General features: G+C 33.4%; 1 protein-coding gene across 1 annotated transcript; it reads right to left on the reverse strand.

Moving 5' to 3' along the window:
- Positions 1 to 26: 26 nt before the first annotated feature.
- On the reverse strand, positions 27 to 27,717 carry LOC132752757 (uncharacterized). Its single transcript, XM_060743140.1, has 22 exons — positions 27,508 to 27,717; positions 26,879 to 26,992; positions 26,375 to 26,546; positions 25,934 to 26,074; positions 23,460 to 23,568; positions 19,653 to 19,752; positions 18,027 to 18,116; positions 15,289 to 15,463; positions 14,581 to 14,740; positions 12,593 to 12,746; positions 11,692 to 11,814; positions 10,808 to 10,945; positions 9,761 to 9,882; positions 7,671 to 9,453; positions 6,607 to 6,743; positions 6,309 to 6,423; positions 5,739 to 5,876; positions 4,023 to 4,175; positions 3,279 to 3,460; positions 2,721 to 2,916; positions 1,607 to 1,921; positions 27 to 1,254 (listed from the first exon to the last, which is right to left on the reverse strand). Exons 1-22 carry the CDS (start codon positions 27,709 to 27,711, stop codon positions 178 to 180), a joined length of 5,898 nt encoding a protein of 1,965 aa, XP_060599123.1. The 5' UTR covers positions 27,712 to 27,717; the 3' UTR covers positions 27 to 177.
- Positions 27,718 to 27,968: the final 251 nt, after the last annotated feature.

Raw genomic sequence — 27,968 nt, forward strand, 5'->3', positions numbered from 1 at the left:
GAAGAGTTATTTGTCAGATTATCAATGGATTTGCCACCTTTAGATTCAATATTTTCGTATGGACTAGAAACAACTGGAACATCACGAATGACTGGTGAATTTTCCACTGCCGTCTGAAACGATGACTGTGAGTTTGTTTTCTCTTCTGATCCTTTGATAGGAATGGGTGTTATTCTCCTAACTTTGCCTGATGAGGATAATGACCTTGTTACTCCTGGACTTTGCACAGCGAGGACTTTGGGCAGAAGTAATACTCTGTATCTCCTGAGCAAATGGTGAAAAAGGAGAGAATGGAGAAAAGGGTGGTGATTTGCTTGCTTCCAAGACATAGTCTACCTTACTTAGCTCACTTGGCACTGACTTTCCTATTCCTTCCTCTTTACCATCATTAACACTGTTCTTAACCTTTTCTGGTATGTTAACAGAATCTTTCGCTTCTATCTCTTTGGATTTAGGGTTTATATTTTCAGAAGATGGTACCTTTTGGAATGAGGAATCATTTGAAACATGGAGATTATTCTGACCAGCAGGGGCAAATACTGGCACAGAATTTGACACCTCACAGGTTAACACTGTTGGCCTGATAGTATTTTCAACATTCACAGTCATATCACTTTTGTTCTGCAAATCATGCAATGATTTCTTTAGTTTGATATTAGCAACATCTGTAGACTCAGTTTTGTTATCTGCAGACATATGAAAAGGAAAACATAGAGAATCCATTGATACTTCTGTATTGAGAGCATTAGTAAATGCTGCTGCTAAAATATCACTAGTTCCTTTAACATTTTCATCAGTTTGCCCTAACTCTTCAGATACAAGTTTTTTCTCAGATTTATTACTGACCATCTCTTCTTTATCTCCAATATATCTTTCACTAGATGTTTGTTCATTATCTATAATTATTCCATTTGATGAAAAATCATTTAGGTTTTTCTTTGACAATGGATGTGCAGTCTCTATTTGCGAAGACATTACTTCCATTGTTTCACTATTATTCTCTTCAATACTGGTAGATCCTTGTGCATCCTTTTCAGATTCATTCACTTCATCTACATCCATTGGTTCCATGCTTTGCTGCTGCTTTGAATTATCTCCCTGTGAAATCTCACAGGGTTGTTCCCCTTTCAATTTGGGGGACAGAGACTTCCCTTTGATCACAGATGATAATCTCGTCTGCTTTTCCTGTGGCTGATTTCTGGACAACTTGCTGATTCTTTGTAGAAATGATTCTTTACTTGGAGAGGATTTTCCCTGAAAACAAAAATTGTAAAACTTTATTATTATAACCTGTAGTATAACATAATGAATATAATGAATATAATAATAATTTGTTATTAAATTAATGGAGGAATATCTGTAAATAAGCCTCTGTTTATTATTTCAGGAAAAAACTTGCACATAAATGGAATCACATGCCCAAAAAAAGGCTGTAAAGCCTACTCACATTTAACATCCTCAACAGATTAAAATCCACTGTGGTGAGAGGCTAGTTTGAATGAAAAATAAAATATGCAAGCATTCTACCAAAAAATATAGAATCAAAGAAAGTGTACAGCAATGATGTTCATTTATTAGAATAATTTGAACTGTTCATTTACTTTACCTTTGCTTTTCTTTGAGGGCCATCTTTCTCAGTACTGGTTTCCTCATTGAAATGTTCAATATTTTCTTTCTCTGCAGTCTCTGGATCCAAAAACCAGTCCATATTTACTGGTTCCCTGACATCAGTCTCTAGAGCATTACTTTCTGTACTGTTTGGCTCCTGGCTTGTTGTTTTATTACAGACCACTTCCTGTCTAGTGGTTTCAGACTGGTCCTTATCTATAAGAGTGCTCAATTTGACTGGGGGACCATAAGTTACATTTATCTTCTTTATGGTGGACTTGTTCACTTTAAAAACTAATTCGCCATCAATAACCTGTCAAAACAAATGGGCAATTATAATCAACATATGTTGTTTCTTTTTTTTTAAAGATTTAATGCTACAGTTAAAGTAAATTTGCATTGTAACCATTCAAAACATGTTTATTCAAGTTTTATTGATTCCTATCCTTTAATAATACTAGTAATTTATATATACATGTATAATGAATGTATTTATAACCAGGTTACACATCATCCAAACTGGAACATAATAATTTCAATATAAGGTTAAGTAATATCATGAGTCATGCCAAACACCAATTAAATTGATCATTACAGTATACGAAATACCTTACAATTGTGGATGAACTAATCAACCCTTTGAAACTTTAAAAGATAACTTCCTCTAACAAACAACTTTACAAGATTCTTTTCCTTTAAGTGGACTGGTCTACAATGGGCACATTTTCCATAAATATTTCAAAAATTTATAAAACCAAAAAATATTGAGGTATACCAGTCCAGAAACAAACTATTTCTGGTATACTTTCAATAATGTCCAAAAATAATTCTAATGTGGATTGTTGTCATGCATGCTACTTAATGCTATCAACATAATTATTCATGGTATTACAAAATCTAATCTTCCAATATGGACAGATTCACTTTAAGACAGCTCTGTGTCTACAAGCTTTACCAACTCTGTAAGTTCATTTGCATGAAAGAATATTCAACAAGATAAAGGTGGTATAACAAACTGTAACAATTGTTGTATTAACTTGCTTAAAGCATTTTATTCTCCTTAATTAAGAGGGTTATACATGGTTAAAAAAAAGAAAATGAATAAGTCTTACTGTTAGACAACATCTGTAACAATGTTTTTTCCTCTTCCTGTAGGTATCGTCCCCAGCATCATGGCACTCACAGGGGCATCTCTTCGTACCATAAACTTCCTCCATATCTAACAGATTGATCTCCTCAAAACTCGTATCTTTATCTTCATTCTCCCCGCTATCATCCAGATCTACCTCCTCAAAGTCATCCATCATACTACATAATAGAACAAAATCTTTGTTAACATCAGTAAAATAAAATGATTTAGCGAACTTACACATTTAAAAGGCGTAAAGCTTTGCTTGATGAAATCATTTCAAAGCCTCTTCAATTACTTTGTTTACATATTCCTATGGTTATATCTGTACAGAGTTTTATTTGGAAGTATCTTTGGGGTTTTTTTTACCGACATGAATTATATACAAAGTAATTTAACATGATAAAACATAAGAATAAAATAAAGCATAGAAGAGAAATTTATCGAATATCGAGAATTTTTTTCCAGAAAACTTCAAATTTAATGTTAAAACAGTCAACAAACTGCCTGATTTCACAGCAATGACCTAAAAAGTTGATACCTTTCACTGGGCCGTTCACTTGGAAAGAACATAGAGAACTCTTCCAGTAGGAGCTTTTGACCTTTCAACATAGGTTCAATTTGTTCACGTAGATCCGATTCCTTCCTCCCCGGTTTCTTATACCAGCGTGAAAATGTTCTCATAACTTTCTGAAGCTGGTTTGGATTTTTTGTGAAATATATCTGTAATAAAGAGATTTTATATGCATCCACTTTAATGGCATGTTCTTATAAACAAGTTATACAATGCAGCGCTATTTATTTTTGTAACAACATATGCTTGTATAATAGTTTGGAGACTATTCTATAGAAAATGTGTCAGAGTTAAATTGTAAACCAATTTATGTACTGCCACAGTGTGTTGACTGGATTGCAGATATTAGTTACCATCTTGGCTTTACTTACTGTGACGACAGGGAAGGAAACATTTTTTATTTTTGCCCATTATACAAAAGAGAAAAAACATCAAAACACAGTGAAATCTGATTTATTTTGTACAAATCAGATAGCCGCGTGTTTTGATGCTCTTTCTTTTACATAATCATCATCTGCAAACAAATTTTAATACTAATGCATGATCAATAGTACCCTGAATTTATAAAGCCCTTGTATAATTCAAAGCTATCAAAAGAAAATTATCCACTTAAATTTAAATTACCACAATTTTTTTCCCCTTAAAGTTTCTAACTAACTGAAATCACCTCTTGTTTGTTTATTACAAAATGATTAAGCAAATTCAAGTTACCTCCAGTTTTCTTAAAAATATTCTAGCATTATTAAATTCTTGGTAGGCCTTGTAACAACCACACTCTAGGGCTTGGTCAGCTTGTAGGAAACTAGCAAAGTCACTGATCAACTCCAGCTGATTTGAGAACAGTTCTTGTAGATCATTGTATAACTGAAATAACAATTTTAATGCATGATGTGACAAAGAGGATATTGAATGAGTGTAGGTTTAATACTGAATTTATTAAACAAGTTGAATAAAAACATACTATACAAGCCTCTGGTGAGCATGATATTGTTTTATTCAACATGATCAATAAATTAAGAATTGAATCTTCACGAATATAATATTTTATTATCCTTCCAGATTTTTTCCGCCTTTTTGATTGGATATTGATCACCCGAAAGAAATTGATATTACCGAGCCAGACGGGTAATATACACACTAAATTTCCCCGTTTGGAACCCCACATTCTAAACAACATGCGCTGTGGCGATGGGCGTACGGTTTGATTTTACGCGATGTAAATTCCGATTAACAAGCACTTTTTAACTGTCAAATGATAAAAATTTACCAAAATAGAGTATTCATACATATTCTCATCAGTATTGAAAACAAATATGACCTTGTGAAAGCTTGATATTAATTCTTAAAAAGAACGTTCAACAGACTACTCCTTTTCTCTTGTTTACATTCGTTAGGTTCGAAAGAAAAAACGTCATGTATTTATGTGACGTCATGTAGTGATGAAGGGGTACCCTAAGAGGAATCTTATTTCGTCGTTTCATTTGCAGTAGCAATGATTTATTTTAAAATCGTCTTAACTCAGCAGGGGATGGGCAATAAAATTATTATTTTGGTTTTGGAATGATATATGTGGATATATTACCTGCCAAGATAAAATATCATCCTCGCCTAACGGCTCGGGTGATATAAAATCTTGACAGGTAATATATCCACATATATCACTCCAAAACCAAAATAACATATTCTATTTATCACATATCCAAAATAAGAACGGTAAACAGGGGGAAAAAGTCATTTTTCTACAACATGCCTATAGTGTAAAGCTAACATAAGCATGCTTTTACGCTATGTTTGTATATAACACAAATGACATCACGTGTTATTACATTAGTGTAATATGGTTTTTATTAAATGGCATTATCCCACTTCTGCACCACAATTTATTTTTGTTTATTGAATCATTGTGTGATATTGTACATCTTTATTTGAAGTGTCTTTCATATGACATGATATTTGCAAGTCAATCCTTGACTTGAAGTTCCTTTTACTCTAATTTCTTAATAGCTAATGGTAAAAGATTTGGGCTGCAATACCTGTGTATTGTCAGTGATGAAACATAAGGCTTATCATGGGTTAAGACATCTTTTAATTTTTACTCATCTTTAAAGCTATGACAACATATTGTTGGTGCTGGAGTTTTTGATAAATATATACCTGTACTTAATCCACTATTTTATCCACGATCAAACTAGATATTTAGAAGACATAAAACATCTTTTATTCAAATTATTTCAAATCAACTTTACCCATATTTCAATATCTCACATATTTATTATTTCCGACATTTTTTTTGTTTTTTGTTTTGTAATGGGTTTTACATCACATTGACACAGTATAGGTCATAACGCAACGTTCCAGCTTTACTGGCGGAGGAAGACCTCAGGTGTCCTTCCGTGCATTATATTTCTGACATCAAAAAAGCATTACCTTGACGGGGGAGGTTCCCTCTTGGCTAAAATGATACATTAATCTGAGAAATTTTTCTAGTTTATCCACATCATCTTTCAATACTTTCTTCACTTTATGTATGTATGCTTGGGCAAATAACGTATCTCTAAGGTCACGCTGAAATGAAACACTGCACAGTGAAAATCACTTATCTTTGCTACCAGAATAAAGTTTTTTGTTTCATATTTCATAGTATTTTTTTTTTGTTTAAATTAAATTCAACACAAAGATAACCACCATTCTCTTTAAGACAATATACACATACAACACTTTTTTTATATCTTTATTTAAACACAAAGATTGATTATCCCTTTATTTCTAAGTTACTGTTGTTAAAAAGATATCTATTTACTTGCTTTTATAATAAAAGCGTATTTCCCCATTAAAATTCACAACAAATCAACCCTAAAGGTACAATTTATGTATTTTAAGATATGCACAGCAAATAGCAAGTTTTTTGTTAAATCATTTGTTAAACAACAACAGCTTTTTTCTGTTGAAAATATCAAGGTATATGGAATCTTATCAAGTATTATTTATTACAATTACCTGGGGATCAGCCTCTACAATATCTGGCTCCAACAGTGCCAGAGTCAGGGCTCTGTTCCTATCTTTCCTTCTTAATCTTGATCCACTGTGAAGACTTTCTCTGGTCGGCACAAACCTTAATTTATAAACATAACAAGTATAGTCACTGGTATCAAGAATTTTCAAGTTCAAGAAAAATAAAATAATCAAAAGCATTAATATCAATAAATATTATTAAAAGTATTACAAAAAGCACTAAAAAATGCTATTTCAGCAATAAATTTTGCATAAGTGGTATAAAAATGTTAAGCATACACACCCTATAGTAGTACTAGCTGTCATGAGATCAGCTATATGATTGTCCTCTTCTTGACTGTCCTGACTGTCCCCATCTGTACCTAGTGTTCCCTCTCCGTCATCTGTACCCTGGGTGTCAACATCTTCACCATCTGTACCCTGTATATAGCATTATATGATGCTTAATTTGCAAATTATGAGGTTTTTTATTTAAGCACACCATAAACACCAAATTGGCAATTCCACTTTTACCCAGAATTCCCACCCACGCATTATTTCAGGACCCTGGATATAATTGCCAACCTAACGCATAAACTGAGAAAAAAAATGTGTCATCTGTACAAAAATATGACTAAGTTTAAGACAGTTATATAATGGAACAGAAATAACATTTTTACTAAATGCAGATGAAGGAAATTCAAATTCGCAACACAAGTCATTTATATTAACCCTTTCGCTGCCAGAGGGTTATTGTTTTATTGGTCACCTATTTGCCAGAGGATTTTCTAAGAAATTACTATATTATTAATTAATATAATTATTATTATTTATTATTAGTATTATAATAATTACATATGTTTACAAATCTGTTAGTATAATAATAATTATTGTCGATGGTATAATTTTCTTTATATTTATTATTATTATTATTTTTATAAATTTATTATTATTACTATTATTATAATAGAAACGGCTAAAGCCGTCCATATGGCAAATACGCCGAAAAAAACAGGGACGGCTTAAGACGTCCCTATGGCAGTGAAAGGATTAAAGACACGGATATGAAAGGTTTGTTGTCCTTGATGCATCAGCTTATTCCATTAAGCAATCAAATAATTACACATTAAGTTTTATCTAGGCCTATTCCATCATACAGAATCAAACTAGCCTGCAGATACAAGCCTGCAGATTGGCGATGTCTGATCGGCTTCAGAACTTTTTAAACATAATTTTTGTATATTTGGTACTGAAATCCCTTCTAATCGTAATGGACTTTTCCAAATTTAAAGCAGGGCAAGTCAATGATAAATATTCAGGAAAAAAACAGTTAAGACTGTAGTGGATTTATAATGAATCATGGTATACCTGTGTTTCATTGCCATCCTCACTCTGTGTATAATCACTCTCTGTGTCACCATATCGATCGTCCTCGTCACCTGTCTGGTTGTTGTTCTCGTTAACCTCTTCATTCACATTATCAGACATGTCTTCACTCTGAGTATCAATCCCAGACTCTTTTGTATTGTCTTGTTTATTCATATTCACAACTCTCTTTGCACTTCGTCTTTTCTTCCATCTGCTTAACACGGTGCCACTTTTGGAAACAGTCTGATTTGGAGGACGAGGAAGTATTTTACAAAAACCTTTTGGTGAACTGTTCACGAGATGTTTAGCTTTATCAACCAAGCTCGATGCAGCTTTTTTAGCAGGTGAAGTGTCAAACGAACTCATAACAAAACCTTTAGGCAAGATAGTTTTCACTTGTTGCTGGAGATGCTTTTTCCGTGGACTTGGACTTATCTTCTGACGTGGTGGACTTCTAAGATCACTGAATGAAATTGGCACACTTCTTTGACTAGGGGACACTGACTTTGGAGCCAGAGTAGGAAGTTTCCTTTTTGACGGAGTCTTTTCTAAACTATATTGTAGCGATCCATCACTATGAATCGGAGAAATGAAATAAGGCGCTAGAGACGCTACAACCTCTAACGAAGATTTTGGGGTCTTTTCACTACTTGACATATCAGAACTGGAGCGTGACTGTTTCGGTGTCATTTCAGTATAACCACTCGTTTGAGAACTTAATTCTTGTGTTGGGGTACACCTGCACTCCATCAGGGAATCATTTGTCCCTTCACTTTCGTCCCTTTTCTGACCTTCAACAGGTGTCGCATTAGTCTCAACTTGGACAGCAACTTCTTGTTTCAGATCATCAATAGGTAAAGAAGTTGCAACATTTTCTAATGCTGGTTCCACGTCATTATTTGACATTTCACTTTGATCTTCTAACACAGTGGTTGGAATTTCATTAGAATATACTTCACACATACTGTTATTCAGAACATCTGAACTTAAAGCCCGATTTGGTACATCAGTTGATTGGCTAGAAGTTGATCTGTGATCAGGTCCATTGTTACTATTTATAGTAACAGTTTCAACATTAGGTATGGCTTTAGTATTTATAGTAACAGTTTCAACATTAGGTATGCCTGTACTATTTATAGTCACACTTTCAACATTTGGTAAGACTGTGCTATTTTCAGTAACACTTTCAACAACATTAACAATAACATCACTTTTAACACCGTCCACATGAAAGACCGAACCATTTTCACTATACAATCTACAAAGTTCCTTTTCTGTCAAGTCATCCTGCTCCACACCTCCTTCTGCCAGTTCCGCTTCCATGATTGGTCTACAAATATCCTCAAATGTCAGCTCTTTTGTATCAACGTCACTCTCGTTCCTTGAACTTTCTGCACTTAACAATGGCATTGAAAGCGGTACATGAGAGGACATCTGCGTATATGGTGTCGATGGTTGGGAATATATCATTGAAGATGAAAAAGTCACTGCCTGGCTAAAACTTTGTGTTTGTAGCGCAGCATTTTTATTAATCACGAGTATTGTTGGCTGAGTGCAAGAAGCAGACGTATTTCCTGACAAGGTGCCAAGACATGGACTTATGGTGTTTGGTACCTGGCTTAAACCCTGTATATTGTCAAGAACACAGATTGTTAATGGACTTGGCTGAGGTTTTGGAACAGTAGAGCTGGGCAGCGGTATCGGTACAAAGGAACCTACAACTCCCATTTCACTTTTCTTCTGTTTGTTCATATTTAATTTTTTTCTGCTTGGTCGTCTTGGCCTATAATGGATTATATATAATTTTACTAAGCATAAAAGCTTCTTTATGTAACAAAAATCTAAAATGGTTTTGAATGTAAAAAAATTGGCTTAAAAAATGGAGTGAAAGATATTTTACTTAAACAAACTTAAAATTAAATATCTCCAACTTCGACAAGAGTAAACTAACTTCATTTTAAAACCCAGAATTTCACAAAGTATTATTTACATTATTCCGAAAATATATCTATTTTCATCTTCAAAATGAATGAACTAAGTGAAAATTTGAAAATGTGAATCTAAAATGACATATATTTTTATGGTGATACCTTTTTCTCTTCACAGGGCGTAAGATGATACCAGTTTCACTACCGGATGATCCTGAAATGCTGCTGTCTGTATTCTGATGAGGCGTGACTGGTGCTGAAGCTGACGAGCAAGGTGGTGTTAGCTGAAAATATCAATAAATTACTATAAAATAGAACAATAACTGTCGGAGGACAGAAAGCTCGACTACTTGAAAAGTTGTCACAAGTGTGTTTCATTGAGTATAAGAATGCTTACCTATCTGAATACATAAAATTGTTCGAAAAGGTACAAAAGCTTGCTATTAAGATGTTTTATCAAGTTAATCACTGCTTTATTAATATAAAATGCATAAAATTGTTCAAAAAAAAGGCACAGACCCTTCAGTAGTTATGGAGATATTTGCTTAACCAAGAATTTCTAAGTAGAAAAAGGGGCATAATTTTTCCTTAATGAGCCTTTTTCCTTATCAAGTCGAACATTAACTGTTCAAGATGTTTAAGATTTTAATAATTCATTAAATACACAATACATGTAAATACGAGGTTAATAACAAAAGTTGCAAAATGTTGACAAGGTTTATAGCATATAACTCACATATTGCATCTTACAATTTTCTTCCTCTAAATGGCAATACTGACTTGCAATTACCACAAATATAAAGTCATGCTAGCCTGGATAACTATGCAACCTCTATGTAAATCAAGAATCATACATTTTAAACAATTTCTTACAGAAGTGGTTCTTTTCTTTAACCCTTTTTTTGTTTCAGTGTTAAAACTGAAATATAATTATTTCAATGAGCGAACATTTTTTACTTCTGACATCGCAAGATATGAGCCGCGTCACGCCAAAACCAACATAGTGCATCTGCGCAGTCTGATCAGGATCCATGCTGTTCGCTTACCAACTCTATTACAAGTGGAGAAACTGACAGCGAACAGCATGGGTCTTGATCAGACTGCGGTGTGAGTAAAAAGGTCATTTGACAAAGACCTCATAAGAAGCATATTTTAACCAATCAAATTCATGTATTTATCATGGGTTATATTTTTATATTAAATACATACCATAGCTGCGATGTCCGACTCTGACACAGAAAAACTGGCCGACAGTCTCTCCCTTCTTCGTCTTTTTATCTCCTTCTGTCTATCCAACTGATCCCTCATTGAATCATTAGAAAAACACGAGTCATCTATACAGAAAAACTGAAATATACATGTAATTACTGTAAACAAGCCGAAATCTGTAAAAAAATACTATGCAAAAGAAAGAGACTTTATAGTAAACAAGCTGAAATTCATAAAACACTTTGACAGAGAAAGAGATGTGTAAAATAAATCAAGTACTCATGCAAAAGAGCATTCCCCTTTATGTATCTGCTCGAAAATTGATAATCATATTTTATGTCAAATTTTATTTCCCGTATTTTATGTCAAATTTCTAATTCCATCACTTCTAAAAAATCAATGATTAATATATAATATTCAATAGAGCATGGAGAATTTCCCACTATATCACTACATTTAGTGCAAAATTGGGGTAAAAGGTCCAATCAAGCCTAAAAAAAGCATACTTTCATTTTTCCAAAGCTTTTAAATTTTGCTGTTCTCTAACAGTTACAAATATTTACTCAAATAGCTGAATCAGCTTTTGCTTCTTTCGCATTTTGCCAATTAGGCCTGTTACAGTGATTTAGTATTTGGTATGGGAGTCAAATTACGACTTTTCTTACATTTTGATATCTTTATCACAAATCATTTCACTTTCAGTGTTATTTTCTTCAGGAGATAAGCATCTTTCATGTTCTAAATCCATTATTATGACATTATAATGAATATGTTTGGCTTTTTTACAGTAAAAAAATACCCCATTTCTATGACTTAATGTGCCTTTACATAAGTTGATGCATGCACATGAAAGTTACATAGTTATAGAAGTATAATAAACTCACCCGACACCACCATGGCAGCTCATTCCAATCATAATGGCTATCTTTAAATGACTTCATCATACTTATGTCAAAATCTGGACAATGCTGAGGAAACCTAGGTAGTATTTTATACCTTTTGAAAAACTGAAAAGCAAACATACAAATTATATAACAAAATTCAATATTTAGTCACATTAATTCAACATTTAAATTATTCACACAATAAGATTTGATAGTTCAAAAGTTTCATCATCTTTGCAAAGAAAGCAGCTAGTACAAATTTCTGAGACCATATTTACATGGTAAAATAGGCCAAGAAAGTAACTTGTACAATTTCTATGAAGATATTTCCATGATAAAAATTTGCCAAGAAAGCAACAAGTACAAATTTATAAGATCATATTTGCATTGTAAGATTGGCCAAAAAGCAACTTGAACAATTTCTAAGACCATATTTACACAATAAGATTGACTAAGAAAGCAACCAGCATAATTTCTATAATTGTATTTGCATGACAAGACTGCCTAAGAACGCACCTACTACAATTTCTAAGACCATTTTTGCATAAGATTGTATAAGAACACAACTAGTACAATTGCTAAGACCATATTTGCATAAGATTGTATAAGAACACAACTAGTACAATTGCTAAGACCATATTTGCACAATAAGAATGCCCAAGAAAGCATCCTATATAGTTTTTATCACAATATTTGCATGACATGGTTTGCGAAGAAAGCAACTTACAAAATTTTTATGATTTATATTTGCATGATACAGTTTGCCAAGAATAAAACTAGTACAATTTATATGATCATATTTGTATAATATAATTTGCAAAGAAAGCAACCAGTACAGTTTTTTAAAATTGTCTTTGGAATGTCCTCCTAGAGTTTAAATAAGATCTAATCTTTCAATTACCTTAACAGCATTGTCTTTGGCAACTTTGGCATTGAGATTCTTTATACGTATCTCAATCTGTTTCCTTGATTTACATGGTAACATAAATCTCTGTATATAATCCTTGGCATCCTTCTTTAGATGACTAAACTGGGCCACACCCATTGCTAGTAAACTGAAATTATGTGTAACATGTAACATGTTAAATATCAATAGTGTAACTGCATTACTTCAAATCTGTCATAAGTTGGCTTCTTCCTAAATAAAGGTATAAATGGGTCTATTTTATTTTTTTCCCAAATAAAGGTATAAAAGGGCCTATTTTATTTTTTCCTAAATAAAGATATAAATGGACTTATTTTAAAGTGTAGACCTAATTATTAAGTGGGTGCGTGGGAAGAGAGAAGAGCCTAACAATATTCTACTCACTTACAGTTCCATAATACTTGAATCAAATTAGAACATGTTAGCAAAATATATCAGCAGCTTATCTAGTCAATACACTAAATCATAATTGGTAACAATGTGTAAATCTTGGCCTACGAGGTCTATTGATTTACATAATTTTAGTTTGTGTACGAAGCTATAAGCTTTTGTAGATACTTTCGAATCCGTTCCTGGAACCAACCAGTACTGAGCAATGAGTGTAAAGTTTTATGCTCAAGGAAACAACTATTTTCCCCTGACACAGTTTGAATCCATGCAGTAAGCGCTCATTAGATTACTAGTACAAGGCCTATTTGAGTTATACAGTCGAGACTGCCTTAGCGACCCCCTGATTTAAACGACTCCCTGTCTTATCCGACCTTGTTTCAGTCCTCCCAACGTATTTTCCTATATAAATGGTCTGAATTAAACGACTCCCTGTCATATGTGACAAGCGACCCTAATTGTCTGGTCCCAATGCAATGTTTGGTCTGATTTAAACGACTTTCACACCTTTTAATTGTCCGTTAATAAGATAATTTATACCTATTATAACACCCAGAGGGCCAAAATAATTAAGTCCAATTATAATCCAGTAGCAAATAAAGTCTACACACCTCTATCTCAATTACACAGTATACATGCAGGTATACACAGTATACATGCAGGTATCAAGTGACGTAGCGTCTGTTGATGGGAAGCATGATGTAATCGATGTGTGTGTAATGTACATAAAGTGAACTGGGTGAAGACTTGTGTTAGATTTTTTTTTATTATAGAGTGCCCACGGAAGATTTTTTAAGCAGCATTTTTTTAATTTACATTTCTATGGCTGCATAATTAATACGGAAAACATATTGATATCAAACCAGAAAAAGTTTTGGATATGGATATGTAACACAATTTGTTCATGGTTTTATTTCATAAATATGATGCTCAAATTAAGATTTGTCACTATTGTAAGTTCAAATAAGCATGCTTTATAAAGATATCACCCAATTTAACATTTCATGTAAATAAAGGCCATTAAAGGGAGGTAATTAGAACTTTATTTTCTATAAATTCTTAGTCAAATTTTCCAATAAGAAATCAATGCATGTAATTTATTGATTAAATATAATGTGCACAAATATTTGCAGTACACATTTTACATATTCTTTGATGTTGGAAAATTGTTTTATTTGCATAATTATATCCATATATATATTTTTTTGCAAGTGTAGTGAACAAACAATATCACTCACAAAACATACAGGATCTTTATGTCACAATGGTATATAGACAGATAGATGATATTTAAATTTAATTTTCTTTGAGACTGTATTAAGAGACTCCCTGTCATATGTGACCTTTTTCTGAAGATCCCTTGGAAAGTCACATATGACAGTCTCGACTGTACTAGGGTTGGTAACAATTAACCATGATAAAATGTACTACACATTCCTATGTATATTATTAACAAAAAAGATCATTATGATCTTTTTTGTTAATAATATACATATTATGCATTATTCATAATATTTAAACTTGATATTTAAGTTGATAAGGTGAAAGTGGTATTATGATAGCCCACTAATACTTACTTATCTTCTGATTCCAGGAATTTTACTCTAGCCCTGTCTCTCTTGATATCAACTTGTTTAAAAAATCCACCATGTGGTAGTAACTCGGGAAATATAAAAACTGGACTGGTCCACATGACTAACATCTGTTTATAAGTTAATGCCGGTAAAGTCTGAGAATCTGAAACAAAAATACACATTCTGTCACAACTTTACTACAACAGTTAAACATAAATATACAATATAACTTGCCCATGCAACCATATGTTTTACTTCAAATAACAAAATCGAACTATTCTAAATCTTAATTCAACAACAGCTGTCTGTAAAACGTGTTCAACTATTCTCAGTGCTTGATAGTAAGAAAATGGGCATAACTCAATAAAGTAAAAATGTAACTCAAGACTTGTGCATATCATGTTAGATAATCACAGAGAACAAGTGTCTGAAGTTTCAACCCATTCCCATTAGTAATTTTGGAGATAACAATTTGCACGCAAAAACTTAACCAAAGTGTGAAGCCAACATCAAGCCAAGTACAAAAGCTCTGCCTATTCTTTAAAATAATCAAGTTCAAAATGATAGCAAATTGAATTAAAATACAGCTAGACCAAGAATCCAATTGCCAGCATTGAATCACAGTTTAGCATAATCGAGTGTACTTGTTTCACTCCAAAGAAAAACACCAGCTAGACCATATTATACCACGCTATTATGTAAGCAACATACCATGTTTAAATGTCAGAGATTCTATTCTTTCCTTGACATCAGGAGGTATGTCATCTGCTTGTTGTTGCCACAAGTCATCATCCACGAGACGGAGAGCTTCTCCCAGATTACAAACTCTGTATGCTGATGTACCATAAATTATTTCCGATTTATCCGCAAAGTTTTTTAGTTCGTTCTACAAGAAAGAAAATCACTCAGTAAATCTTATCATTTTATACAAGGTGAAAAGTTCTGTTAATAAATAAATATCTTTAGCATTTCATGGTTTATGTTCCCCTATAATAGTTTTTGAAAAGATTTGGTTCGATTTGCTTAAAAAGTTTTGGCAATTTGATTAAGCATAATCAGTCTTGTATTGATTTGGTTGAAATTCATTATAAACGTAAAATATATGAAAATTCTATAAGGCAGCAAGACTATCTATTAAAATTGAAAAAAAAACTAGAACTCCGCGAGTCGGATGTGTCGCCTTGTGAACAATGTAGTTTAGGAGAAATGGCCAGGACAAAAATGAAATATGAAAAACAACAAAGGTCAATAACTAAAAAAATAATAAGTGCAGAGCAGCATATCTGTGCACTGAATTTCTTATCAATAAGATCTATCATTCTATGATGTTTCAAGTCCATAGCTTTCATACTTGAGGAGAAATGACCAGGACAAAAATAAAGTAAGAAAATCAACAAAGGGCAATAACTCAAAAAATAAGAAATGCAGAGTATCAGTTCTTATGCACTGCACTTTTTCTTAATGAGATCTATCATCCTATGAAGTTTCAAGTCCATAACTTTTATACTTTCGGAGAAATGGCCTGGACAAAAATTAAGTATAAAAATCAACAAAAGGCCATAACTCAAAAATTAAGAAATGCAGAGTACCGATTCTTGTGCACTGCACTTCTTCTTAATGAGATCTATCATCCTATGAAGTTTCAAGTCCATAGCTTTTATACTTAAGGAGAAATGGCCCGGACAAAATTAAAGTATGAAAATAAACAAAGGGCAATAACTCAAAAAACAAGTAATGCAGAGTACCTGTTCTTGTGCACTGCACTTCTTCTTAATGAGACCTATCATCATATGAAGTTTCAAGTCCATGGCTTTTATACATAAGGAGAAATGGCCCGGACAAAAATAAAGTATGAAAATTAACAAAGGGCAATAACTAAAAAATTAGGAAGTGCAGAGTACCGGTTCTTATGCACTGCACTTCTTCTTAATGAGATCTATCATCCTATGAAGTTTCAAGTCCATAGCTTTTTTAGTTGAAGAGATATGGCCCGGACAAAATTAAAGTATAAAATTTAACAAAGGGCAATAACTCAAAAAATAAGAACTGCAGAGTACCGGTCCTTGTGCCCTGCACTTCGGGTTATTGAAAGAAGCATGCATACCAAGTTTGAAGTCAATCAGACTTATAGTGACTGAGTTATGCTCCGGACAAGCTTTAGGGGACGCCTACGACGACGCCGACAACGACGCCGACACAGACACTGACACCGCCGACGAAAGTAACCCCTATATGTCGCCTTTTCAAGGCGACACAAAAACCAAGCTTAATCACCATGTGATTTTTTATTTTTAAATGGTTTCCTGTATTTCCTTCACATAGCACTGATGGTGTAATAAACATGTGAATTAGAAAGGAATTATCATGTACTTCCATGAAAGCAAGAAGCATCATTAAAGAAGATTACTGAAGATGATGGGTGTCTGTGGCCAAGGTTATACATTATCACTGCTGTGGGTTGGGGTCCTGGCAGGCAGTTGAACTCTTTTGTGAAGAAGCTATCCAGCTAGCTTAAAGAACATTGGTGGTTCTATTCAGATGCCTGTTTGTGCCTTAAATAATAGTGCCCAAAGAGGAAACTGAGGTCTTTCTCTGCCAGTAAACATGGGAAGTCGCCATATGACCTGTACAGTGTTGGTGCGACATAAAACCCAACAAAAAAGATAACAAGTGGGCCATGATGGCCCTGAGTCGCTCACCAGAAACACTGCTTTTCAGTGTTGGAATGTCAATATATTCTAATATTAAATTTGAGCATAGAATATGTTTAAACAATAATTTGAAGAAATGCCATGACCTGGGACATTTAAGCTTTAGCTTAAACTGGGCCAATCAAATTAATATGAGCAAACTTGATTAAAGACTACCTAAGAAAGCTACAAAGTTTGGTGATCATCTATCAATTATTTCAGTAGGAAATGATGTTCAAAGGTTTTTCTATTTTTGGCTTTAGTAACCCCTAAAAGGGGCTAATCAAATTAATATGAGCAAACTTGATAAAAGAGTACCTAAGAATGCTACAGACAGAGTTTGGTGATCATCCATAAATTAGTTCTGTAGAAATAGAAGTTCGAAGGTATTTCTATTTTTAGCTTTAGCTAAAAGGGGCCAATCAAATTAAAATGAGCAAACTTGATATAAGACTACCAAAGAATTCTACAAAGTTTGGTGATCATCCATCAATTAGTTCTGTAGAAGAAAATGTAAGGCTTTTCTATTTTTAGCTCTGTTGACCCCTAAAAGGGGCCAATTGAAATCACATGAGCAAATTCAAGTGTGACTGTCACAAGGATGCCACAAACCAAATTTGAAGTAAAACTGCCCTGCAGTTTCAGAGAAGAATATGATTGTTGACGCATGACGCTGGAGCATCCCCCTTTGATACTAATAGGTCACCCTGAACCTTTGGTTCTGGCGAGCTAATATTACAAATTAACAATAGTATATACCAGATAAAATCGAGCTGTATGTCCCATAGGTTTATGTTCTGCTATACCATTCTGAGACAACACATACGTCTGAGCCAACTGCTGTACATGCTGTAAACATAACACATGTATTTATATGGTAAGCTAAGATTAAAATAAAGTATGTATGCTTTTTCTTCCACTTAATATACAAACTATACTGTTTTACAGAAGGTCATAAACAAAGTTGAGATAAATATATGAAAATAAAATCTACAAAATTCAATAAATCATATAACTTTTTCATTACATCAAAACAGGTACAGTAAACTCCGCTTATAACGAACTCATTGGGACTTTCAAAATCTGTTCCTTATATCCGGAGTTCCTTGTAAGCATATAGCGAATTAGTTCCTTGTATCAGGAGTTTTTATAGCGAACAGATTGACATATAACGAACTGATTTTTTACATTGTCCGCCATTTTGAAGAGCATTTATTTAAGAAATATTAGTCATTTATTTCTATTTTAGACACAATACCCGAGAGCGTACTTTTTGGAATTTGAAAATCATTGCTATTTTAGTTTTAGTTTTACCCCCTATCTCAATTTCTCATAAAATATAATATTTTGTTTCTAAACTCTTTTCGTTTTCTTTCCATGATTGAGAATAAACAAGATTTTCGATTTTTCCTTCCTTTTATAATGAATATCTTCTATTATAATCTAAGGGTGTAAGATATAGATATCTTTTCATTTAAATCAAGCGTACTTTGGAGTTTGCAATGGATCATGCTTGCAAGCATGCGTGATTATGTTGAAAACCGATTATAAATTATTATAATTATTTTACTCGAGCAAAACTATTGAAGAAAAAAATAAATAACCGTTTTATCTTGGTGAAAAGAGCTCATGCTAAAAATATCCTAAATAGAAAACTATACAAATTCATTTTAATAGATGTATTGAAGTACATACAACAATAAACGGTACATTCGGCCGAGTTTGAATCCGTGCCAATGAAAACGAAAGATGAAAATGCGGCATCTTCTTACGGATAGCCAATATTTTGGAGTTCGTTATAAAAGTGTAATTTTCTGTACTTTTAACTAAATTGGGACTAAGAAATGAGTTCCTTATAAGCGATAATTCCTTATAACCGTGTTCGCTATAACCATATATTTTTATATTAAATAAAGAAGGGCAAAATTCGGGCCAAAATAAATTGTTCCCTATAACCGGAAGTTCGCTATAACCGTGTTCGCTATAAGTGAAGTTTACTGTATATCCCTTTTACAAGCAAACAGGGAGTACTATGAATTAAGTCTTATAGGCAGTAAAACAGCTGAACTATTTTTTAAAACTAAACCCTTAACCTGCTAGAATGAACATGACACCACATCATGTATCTGCCTCTCAACCCAAGGATGATGGATTTAAGCCCTCATCAGGTCACAACCATGATTCTACATATGACACAAGTACTGGTTGGTTCCAGGAAGCAGACTCGAAAGTGATTTAGAGCCAGAGCTTACAAATCAATGTAGTCTGACCAGGCTTTATACTATTGATAACTCAAGTTTTGTAATCTGATACAAAAATCCCTTAACCATCAAATGGACTGTTCGAAAATACAAAGCCTGGCAAAATGTGGTAAAATTTTTTTACCTTCCTTAGCTGATCATCTATCTGTTTGCGTTCATGTTCGCCTATAGCTGAGATCAGAGACTGCTGGTACTGCGTCTGTTTCTTCTTGTTACTATTAAACCTGAAATAATCCGTAGCAATAATATGAGGATTACACACTTCACATGTTTGATTGTTTACAAAGTCTATGACTATTTTGCTTGTCTACACAGACGAAATTTACATATTCTATTAACACATGCTTACTTACATAGGTTTTCTTGTTAACACCTTCTATGAAATTTTTTATTGTTTCTTCAATGAATATTCTGCTTATAAATAATTTTGTTCTTTACAAATATAATTACAACATATTGCCTGTTGACACAGTCTTTGTACATTTTGCTTGTTTACAATATCAATAAACATTTGCATGACTCGTTTACACATTCATTAAAATCTTTGTTTGTTTATGGTCTTGGACAATGACCTCATGCTCTCAAATAAGTATGTTAAGTTTTCAACTATTCCATTCAGTAATTTTTGAGATACAAACTTGCACACAAAAACTAAAGTGTGATGCTGCTGCCAACAAATGGGTGAGTACAAAAGCTCTCCCTATTCTTTGAAAAGGAGAGCTAAAAATAAACCATGATTCATTGATTTAAATAGCTTCCTGGTTAATCAATGATCAAAATGGGCAAAATATGTGTTTATTAAAAACAATCTTATTTCATTGATCATAATTATGGTTTTATTTGTTGTTTCCATTAAGGCATCAATGTGTTTCAGTTTGATACTAAAAAGTTTACAATCTAAAAATACATTTAAAACCAAAAAGTTATCATATTCTAAGACAGGATATTTTCAAAGGATCAAAATAAGGCTGTGAAAACTCTGGATGAGTGAGTTGTAAGTTAACACTCAGACTTCAAGTACACATTTTAGCAATTCTAATATAATTACACACTGCAAAATTATACCTTAAAGATACAAATTTTTCATGTTTTATGAAATAAAAACTTATCCAGACTAATCTAGTTATATTAATGTGTTGTTGTTGTTGTTGTTTTTTAGGATTTAATGCAAGATGAAAATTAGAACAAAATATTTTCCTATGATTATGTACAACATTTCAAAAACAAGTATTTTTCAATGGCCAAGAAATATTTGAATACATTAAATGATATTGCAAAAAATTTAATCCATTAGACCACATTAAAGGCAAATAAATAAAAATTATGCAATACTCCATCCTTTTAACAAAAAACATTAGAAAGGTTGTCTCTAAATTCACAAATCTCCCCATTGAGCTATTTTCCACAAAAAAAGCATTACAAAGTTCCTCCTAGAGTTCACCAATCTCACACATTTATACATTTTCAACAATTAGTATTTAAAATTGTCCTAATTTTCACAAATCTCCACTATTGAAATATGTTCAGCCATAAAGCATTTAATAGTTTATCAAAGATTTCATATATAACTAAGCAAAGCACAAAAACTCTGACACACATTAAATACAGTTAAACCTTTTTTTAAACCCTAATCCCGCACAACTAAACAGAAGAACTTTTTTAGCATATCGTCACCTTAGTGCAATAAAAGGTTATCTTCTTATATAATTCAATAGGAGTAAACCTGTTACTGCACTAAGGTGATGTTATATTCTTAAAACAGTACATAATCACATTTATCACCATAACAAGAGTGATCAGTAATCACATGTGTCGCCTCATGATGGCCAATTTCATGTTGGGACAAATTTTGTGACAGACAGACGGACAGTGCACAACTAGACTTTGTACTGATCATTCCTGTAGAGTTTGGATAAAATTGCACCAGTAGTTTATGAGGAGTAGTCCGGACAAGCTTTTGTGTATCTGGCAACACACAGAAAAAAACACCTTTTTATCAAAGGGCCATAACTCGGCCAAAAATCATTCAACCAGAAAACCCTGGCAATATGCGCAAGGACTTGAGCTACAAATCAATCCTGTAAAGTTTCATTGAAATTGCATTAGTGGTATAGGAGAAGTAGTCCAGACAAACTTTAAAAATAAAAATTATTAAAGGGCCATAACTCTGACAAAAATCATTGAACTGGAAAATGCTGACAATATGCACAACTAGACTTGGTACTGATCATTCCTGTAAAGTTTGGATGAAATTGCACCAGTAGTTTATGAGGAGTGGTCCGGACAAGTTTTGTGATGGACAGACGGACAGACGGACGTTCTAACAGGAGAGTAATAATGTGGCTACTCTATTGTTCTCTCTATTGTTCTTCTTAGCCACACAAAAGAAAATAGCCACATAAAAGCATTACGGAATGAATGACATCAAAGAGAAAGAACAGTTACCTATTGTCCCTCTAGCCACATAATAATTGTCCTGTGAGTGCGGACAGACAAACAGAGAGGCGACACAAAAAACAGTATTGAGTCGTAGCACAGATGTACAGACTGGCCAGGCTATATACTCTTGACATTATCTGTTCATTTCAAATCCAGCATTCTAAATCTTATTTCATTTTATCTTCTATTTTCTTTTGTTGGATTAGTTATCAAATCAACACAGTTAAGGTCATATACTTTCCAGCTTTACTGGTGGAGGACAACTTCAACAGCCCCGTCTTTGCATGATTTCATGGATATAAATAGAGCAGGCAATGTTATGTAAGCTAACTGGGTAGCATATCTTCACATGACAGAATCCAAAGTGCCTGACAGGATTCAAACACAGCGGTGAGGGGCAAGTGATTTAAAGTGAACAACCTTAACTACTTAGCCATGGATGTCTACATAACTGACTGGTAAAACATAAATAAAATTTATTTCTACATCTATAATTTCTAACAAAAGGCTGCGAATGTTTGCATACATATGACGAAGTAAAAAAACTTCTGCTTAGATATTGCAGTTTATATTTTGATCAACACCAGATCATGCGATCCATGGACCTAACTCTCTACATATATTGACCTATTAACCTAAAATGACAGCCAGATGAGAAAAAAAAAAGAGTTAAAGCACTGCAAGGCAAATTATTTCACAAAAATAGTGTGAATACAAATCATAACATGTGTGTATCATGCTGCACCTTTGCAAGCTTGCTGTCCATGTCCATTTATCAGCAAAAATAACTGATGACTTTGCACAAAAAATATTGATGATTCTGTACAAATATTTGATGACTTTGCACACAAAAAATTTGATGATTTTGCACAAAAATTGATGACTCTGCACTTAACTTGATGATTCTGCACAGATATTTGATGACTGCACAAAAAATTGATGATTTTACACAAATCTGTGATGACTACACAAATATTTGATGACTCAGCACCAAATATTGATGACTTTGCACAAAAACTGATGAGTTTGTACAAATATTTGATGACTTTGTACACAAATTGATGACTCAGCACAAAATTTATTGACTCAGCACAAAATTTGATGACTCAGCACAAAATTTTGATGATTCAGCACAAAAATTGATGACTTGGCACAAAACCGGATGACTCAGCAAATAAAAAAAATCTATGATTCAGCATATTACATGGAGGATAAAAAACAACAAGAGGGATAAAGAGTTTTACCTGTTTGATACGCTGAAGCATAGATGAACAAATTGTTAAGAACATTGATTCATCAAAATAATTTACTAAAAAATAAGTCTTTTCATATTCTCCATACTTAAACAATCATAAACAAATAAAACGGCCAATGTTATTTATTATCCTGATATTAAGAATAAGTGACTGAAACTATCAAACATAAACCTTGTATGTTCTTAATCAATTTGAGAATTATTTGCGTGAGACTATCTATCCCTATGCAAACTTACACAATTTTTTCCGACTGTGTTTTGATGGTGATCTTGTATTGTTCATCTATATTATCGTAGTCCTCGTCATTGTTCAGTACATCATCCAACAGCATGTTCATCTCCTTCTCTGAAATAGTAATGTCATAACTAAATAAGTAGGATGTCCTAAATAACCAGTGTTTTCTTCATGTAGTTTTGGCGCTGAAATAGGGCCCATCTCATAGTGTTAAATGTTTGGGTTTTTCTTTTCACAACTATTTAAATGAAGATTCACAACTGTCAAAGTGTAGTTGTTGACAAAATTGCCAATTACAGAGACATTAAACTATGAGACTTTGTTTAATAAGGTTTTATCATGAATCAAGGCATTTTTCAGCTTTTCAAGCTTACTTCCCCCATTTAAAATAGCTAAATTTTATCAGTATCAAATAGGACTTTTTCATTACAGAGTTATTTTTCACAATTTAAAAAGTCCCGCCCTCATTCACAATAGACTGAAATAAAATACTGATAACTATGACAGACTTAAATAAAGAACAAGGTCATAAATAAAACCTTTTGTAAACTAGAAATGTGTCATCATGCCATGGATGCCCCCACATGCAGCCAAAATTTCAGATGGTGCATTAATTTTTTTTTTCATTTTAAGTTCAAAGCCCTTAAAACTTTTCAATGTTAACACAAACCATTTTCATACACTGTTCAAGGCACTGAAATTATTCAGTCTTAACCTTTTAAAAATAGCATATTGCATATTTGTAGCCAAAATAATGGCTAACAGTATGAGTGCTGAAACTGAAAGTTCAAAATTTTTCCAACATTCAGGAAAGATAAGTTTGTCTAAAATCATTGAACCACAACCAAATTAAAACTTAAACTGCTTATTCCTAAGATGTCTCTATATTATTTTCAAAGTGAAAGGGACATAACTCTGCCAAAAAATCATCAAACCATGACCAAATTCCAACTTGACCTGCCCATTCCTTTGACATATCTATATGTCAAATTTAAGTTGAATATGTAACACTGTTGGGTAGATAATGAACAGAAACTGTAAATTTCATATTATTTTCAAAGTGAAAAGGGCATTAGTCTGCCAAAAATCATTGAACCATGACCAAATTCCAACTTGGCCTGGGCATTCCAAAAACATATCCATATGTCAAATTTGAGTTGAATGTGTTGTACCATTGAGGAGATAATAAACAGAAACTGAAAATTACATATTACTTTCAAAGTGAAAGGGGCATAACTCTGCCAAAAATCATTGAACCATGACCAAATTTGAACTTGACCTGCGTATTTCTTTGACACATCCATATGTCAAAATTGAGTTGAATGTGTTGTACTATTGGGGAGATAATGAACGGAAACTGAAAATTTCATATTATTTTCAAAGTAAAAGGGGCATAACTCTGCCAAAAATCATTGAACCATGACCAAATTCGAACTTGACCTCTATTTTCTCATGACATATCCATATGTCAAGTTTGATTTGAATGTGTTGTACCGTTGGGGAGATAATGAACGGAAACTGAAAATTTCATATTATTTCAAAGTAAAAGGGGCATAACTCTGCCAAAAATCATCGAACCATGACCAAATTCGAACTTGACCTGTATTGTCTCATGACATATCCATATGCCAAGTTTGATTTGAATGTGTTGTACCGTTGGGGAGATAATGAACGGAAACTGATATTTCATATTATTTCAAAGTAAAAGGGGCATAACTCTGCCAAAAATCATTGAACCATGACCAAATTCGAACTTGACCTGTATTGTCTCATGACACATCCATATGCCAAGTTTGATTTGAATGTGTTGTACCGTTGGGGAGATAATGAACAGAAACTGAAAATTTCATATTATTTCAAAGTAAAAGGGGCATAACTCTGCCAAAAATCATCGAACCATGACCAAATTCGAACTTGACCTGTATTGTCTCATGACATATCCATATGCCAAGTTTGATTTGAATGTGTTGTACCTTTGGGGAGATAATGAACGGAAACTGATATTTCATATTATTTTCAAAGTAAAAGGGGCATAACTCTGCCAATCATCGAACCATGACCAAATTCGAACTTGACCTGTATTTTCTCATGATATATCCATATGTCAAATTTGAGTTGAATGTGTGCAACCGTTCTTAAGATAATGAACGGAAACTGATGATGACGGAATGACAGAATGACGGAAGGACGGAAGGATGGAAGGACGGAAGGACGGAATGACGGAACAGGGTAACACTATATGCCCCGGCCATTACATGGCGGGGGCATAAAAATACAAAATTTTTAAGTATTTTGTGAAAATAGATTCCATATTTCACTGAAATGATAAAAAATGTCCTCATAATATTCACTGTACTTATCATATGTGAAAATACAACCCAAGTAGAACAATCAACCTTCCATAAGCTAGCTGGATAGCTGCCTAAATCATGATTGACGACCCTATTCTTTAAAACGTAAACAGTAGACTACATACTGGATACTTTAACAGCTCTGTCATCTCTGAAATCTTCTCTATCATACTCAAATGTATCAATCTCTTCCTGGAAATTATACTCCGGATCATCTTCAGTGTCTTCTTCTTCGTTTGTTATGTTCAATTTGTTTGTTATTGTATCTGTAATTGAAAAACAAGTCTTTATGTCAATCAATGAGCCAATCATATGAACCTTAAAAACAAACATCAAATCCAGTCTTATTCCACTGAATTTCTTAAACGTTTTGTTTTTTTCAACTTCCACTTTTGCAAATGTCCATTAATTAAAAGTTGGTCAGCAATCAATACAAAGTCTGGTAAGAATGTACAGTAGAACAGACTGGCCAAGGACTGTACTGCAGACGTAAGCTCTGCAGTTTCGATCCAAGCATTCTAAGGCTTAAAAGCCGTTATAATAAATAAGAGAAATGATAAACAAACCGTCAGGGAAAGTGATAAGCGTAGAGAGGAACTCCTTCCAGTCTAGGTCGTCACATGTCTCGTACATATCCTGTGTTATATCCGGAGCTACAAAACCCGCCTCAATATCCAATATAGAGCAGTCTGTCATGGGGAACTTAGATCTTGTTCTACTTGCGATCAATTCTGCTTCCTGGAAAAGAGGTGCAATAATGCTGATCTCAAAATAACCATTTCACTTTAACATGAATTATTCATATATAACTTTATCATACAATCATACATAACTACTAAGACAGTGAATTATTTCTGGCATAAGTCGGTCACTGAACAGAACCACCAACATTTCATAAACTAGCTGGATAGCTTCACCATCACATAAAAGAATCCAAAGTCCCTGGTAAATCCCCGGTGAATCCCGAATCTACTGTGAATAGGGGCAAGTGAAATAATTTAAGTAAGCGACAAGAACCACAAAGCCAAGGAAGTCCCCTGTTTATCATATCTATATCATGATGAGCATACCTCTTCCATTCTTTGTTTATCTCTTTCCATAGCATCCTGAAATTTCTTGCCCAGGCCCCCAGATTTCGGAACTGTAGTCTGCAAAGGTGGTCCCATTGGACTCAAGAAGCTTTGCTAGACAGAACAAAATAAAAACATCATTTAGATAGTGTTGTTTCAAATAAACTTACTAATCCAATTGCCTCCTTGACAGAAAGTAACAACTTTCTTAGCGAATGAACAGATTTTCATAAAAGGCCCATTATGCCTCAGAATTGCTTTTATTTTTATTGGCATACTGTTATATTTTTTTAAAAAATTACTCAGTTACCTGAACTATCTTTGCTTCTGTCATTCTTTGGCAATTAGTACAATTATAGTGATTTATTACTTTGTATGGAAGTCAAAACACTACTTTGTTCACATTTTGCTACTTTAATGACAAATAATTTCAAATTCAGCGCTACTTTCCTCTGATTAAAAACATCTTATCATGCTCTAGAATAATTATTTAAACAATAAAAACATGTTTACCCTTTAAAAAGGAGTAAGAATTTATTCATTTCTCAGCCATAATGTTCTTTAATAGTTGAGTAGGAAAAGTCAGAATTTTTTTTTCTAAAAGAAAACCCTCCTTAAAAGTTAAATACCACATTCTCATCTACTGGAGTTGACTGGTCATTATCAGCCCGGGTTGGTGTGTAAACAGTTGTAGCAGATATCACAGTGGGTGTTGACGGCATTGATTGAGGTGTTGACGGCATCGACTGTGGAGTCGATGGCATAGGTGAGCCGATATCACTGTAACAAGACGACTGAACACTCTCGCTGTCTTCGTCACTTTCTTGCACCATCTACAAATAATAAGATACAAATACATTTGTTGTCGGAAATAGTGCGGGTGTTTACGAAAAAATGCGTATGTATTACTGGCCTTACTTAATATAATGGGCTAGTCCTGATAATTTGGAACAATCCATTAGCAGTTCTTGAGATATTCATATCACGATACTAAAACGAAGCAGTTATCTGTATAAAGTCAGGTTAGATGGCATCGAAGTGCCGGCTACTCTTGCTTTATACCGATGGCACAGGTTTGTTATCGCTAGCA

The sequence above is a fragment of the Ruditapes philippinarum genome, unplaced genomic scaffold (assembly GCF_026571515.1).
Source record: "Ruditapes philippinarum isolate M1 unplaced genomic scaffold, ASM2657151v2 ctg426_1_1_1_1, whole genome shotgun sequence".
NCBI classification, from domain to species: domain Eukaryota; kingdom Metazoa; phylum Mollusca; class Bivalvia; order Venerida; family Veneridae; genus Ruditapes; species Ruditapes philippinarum.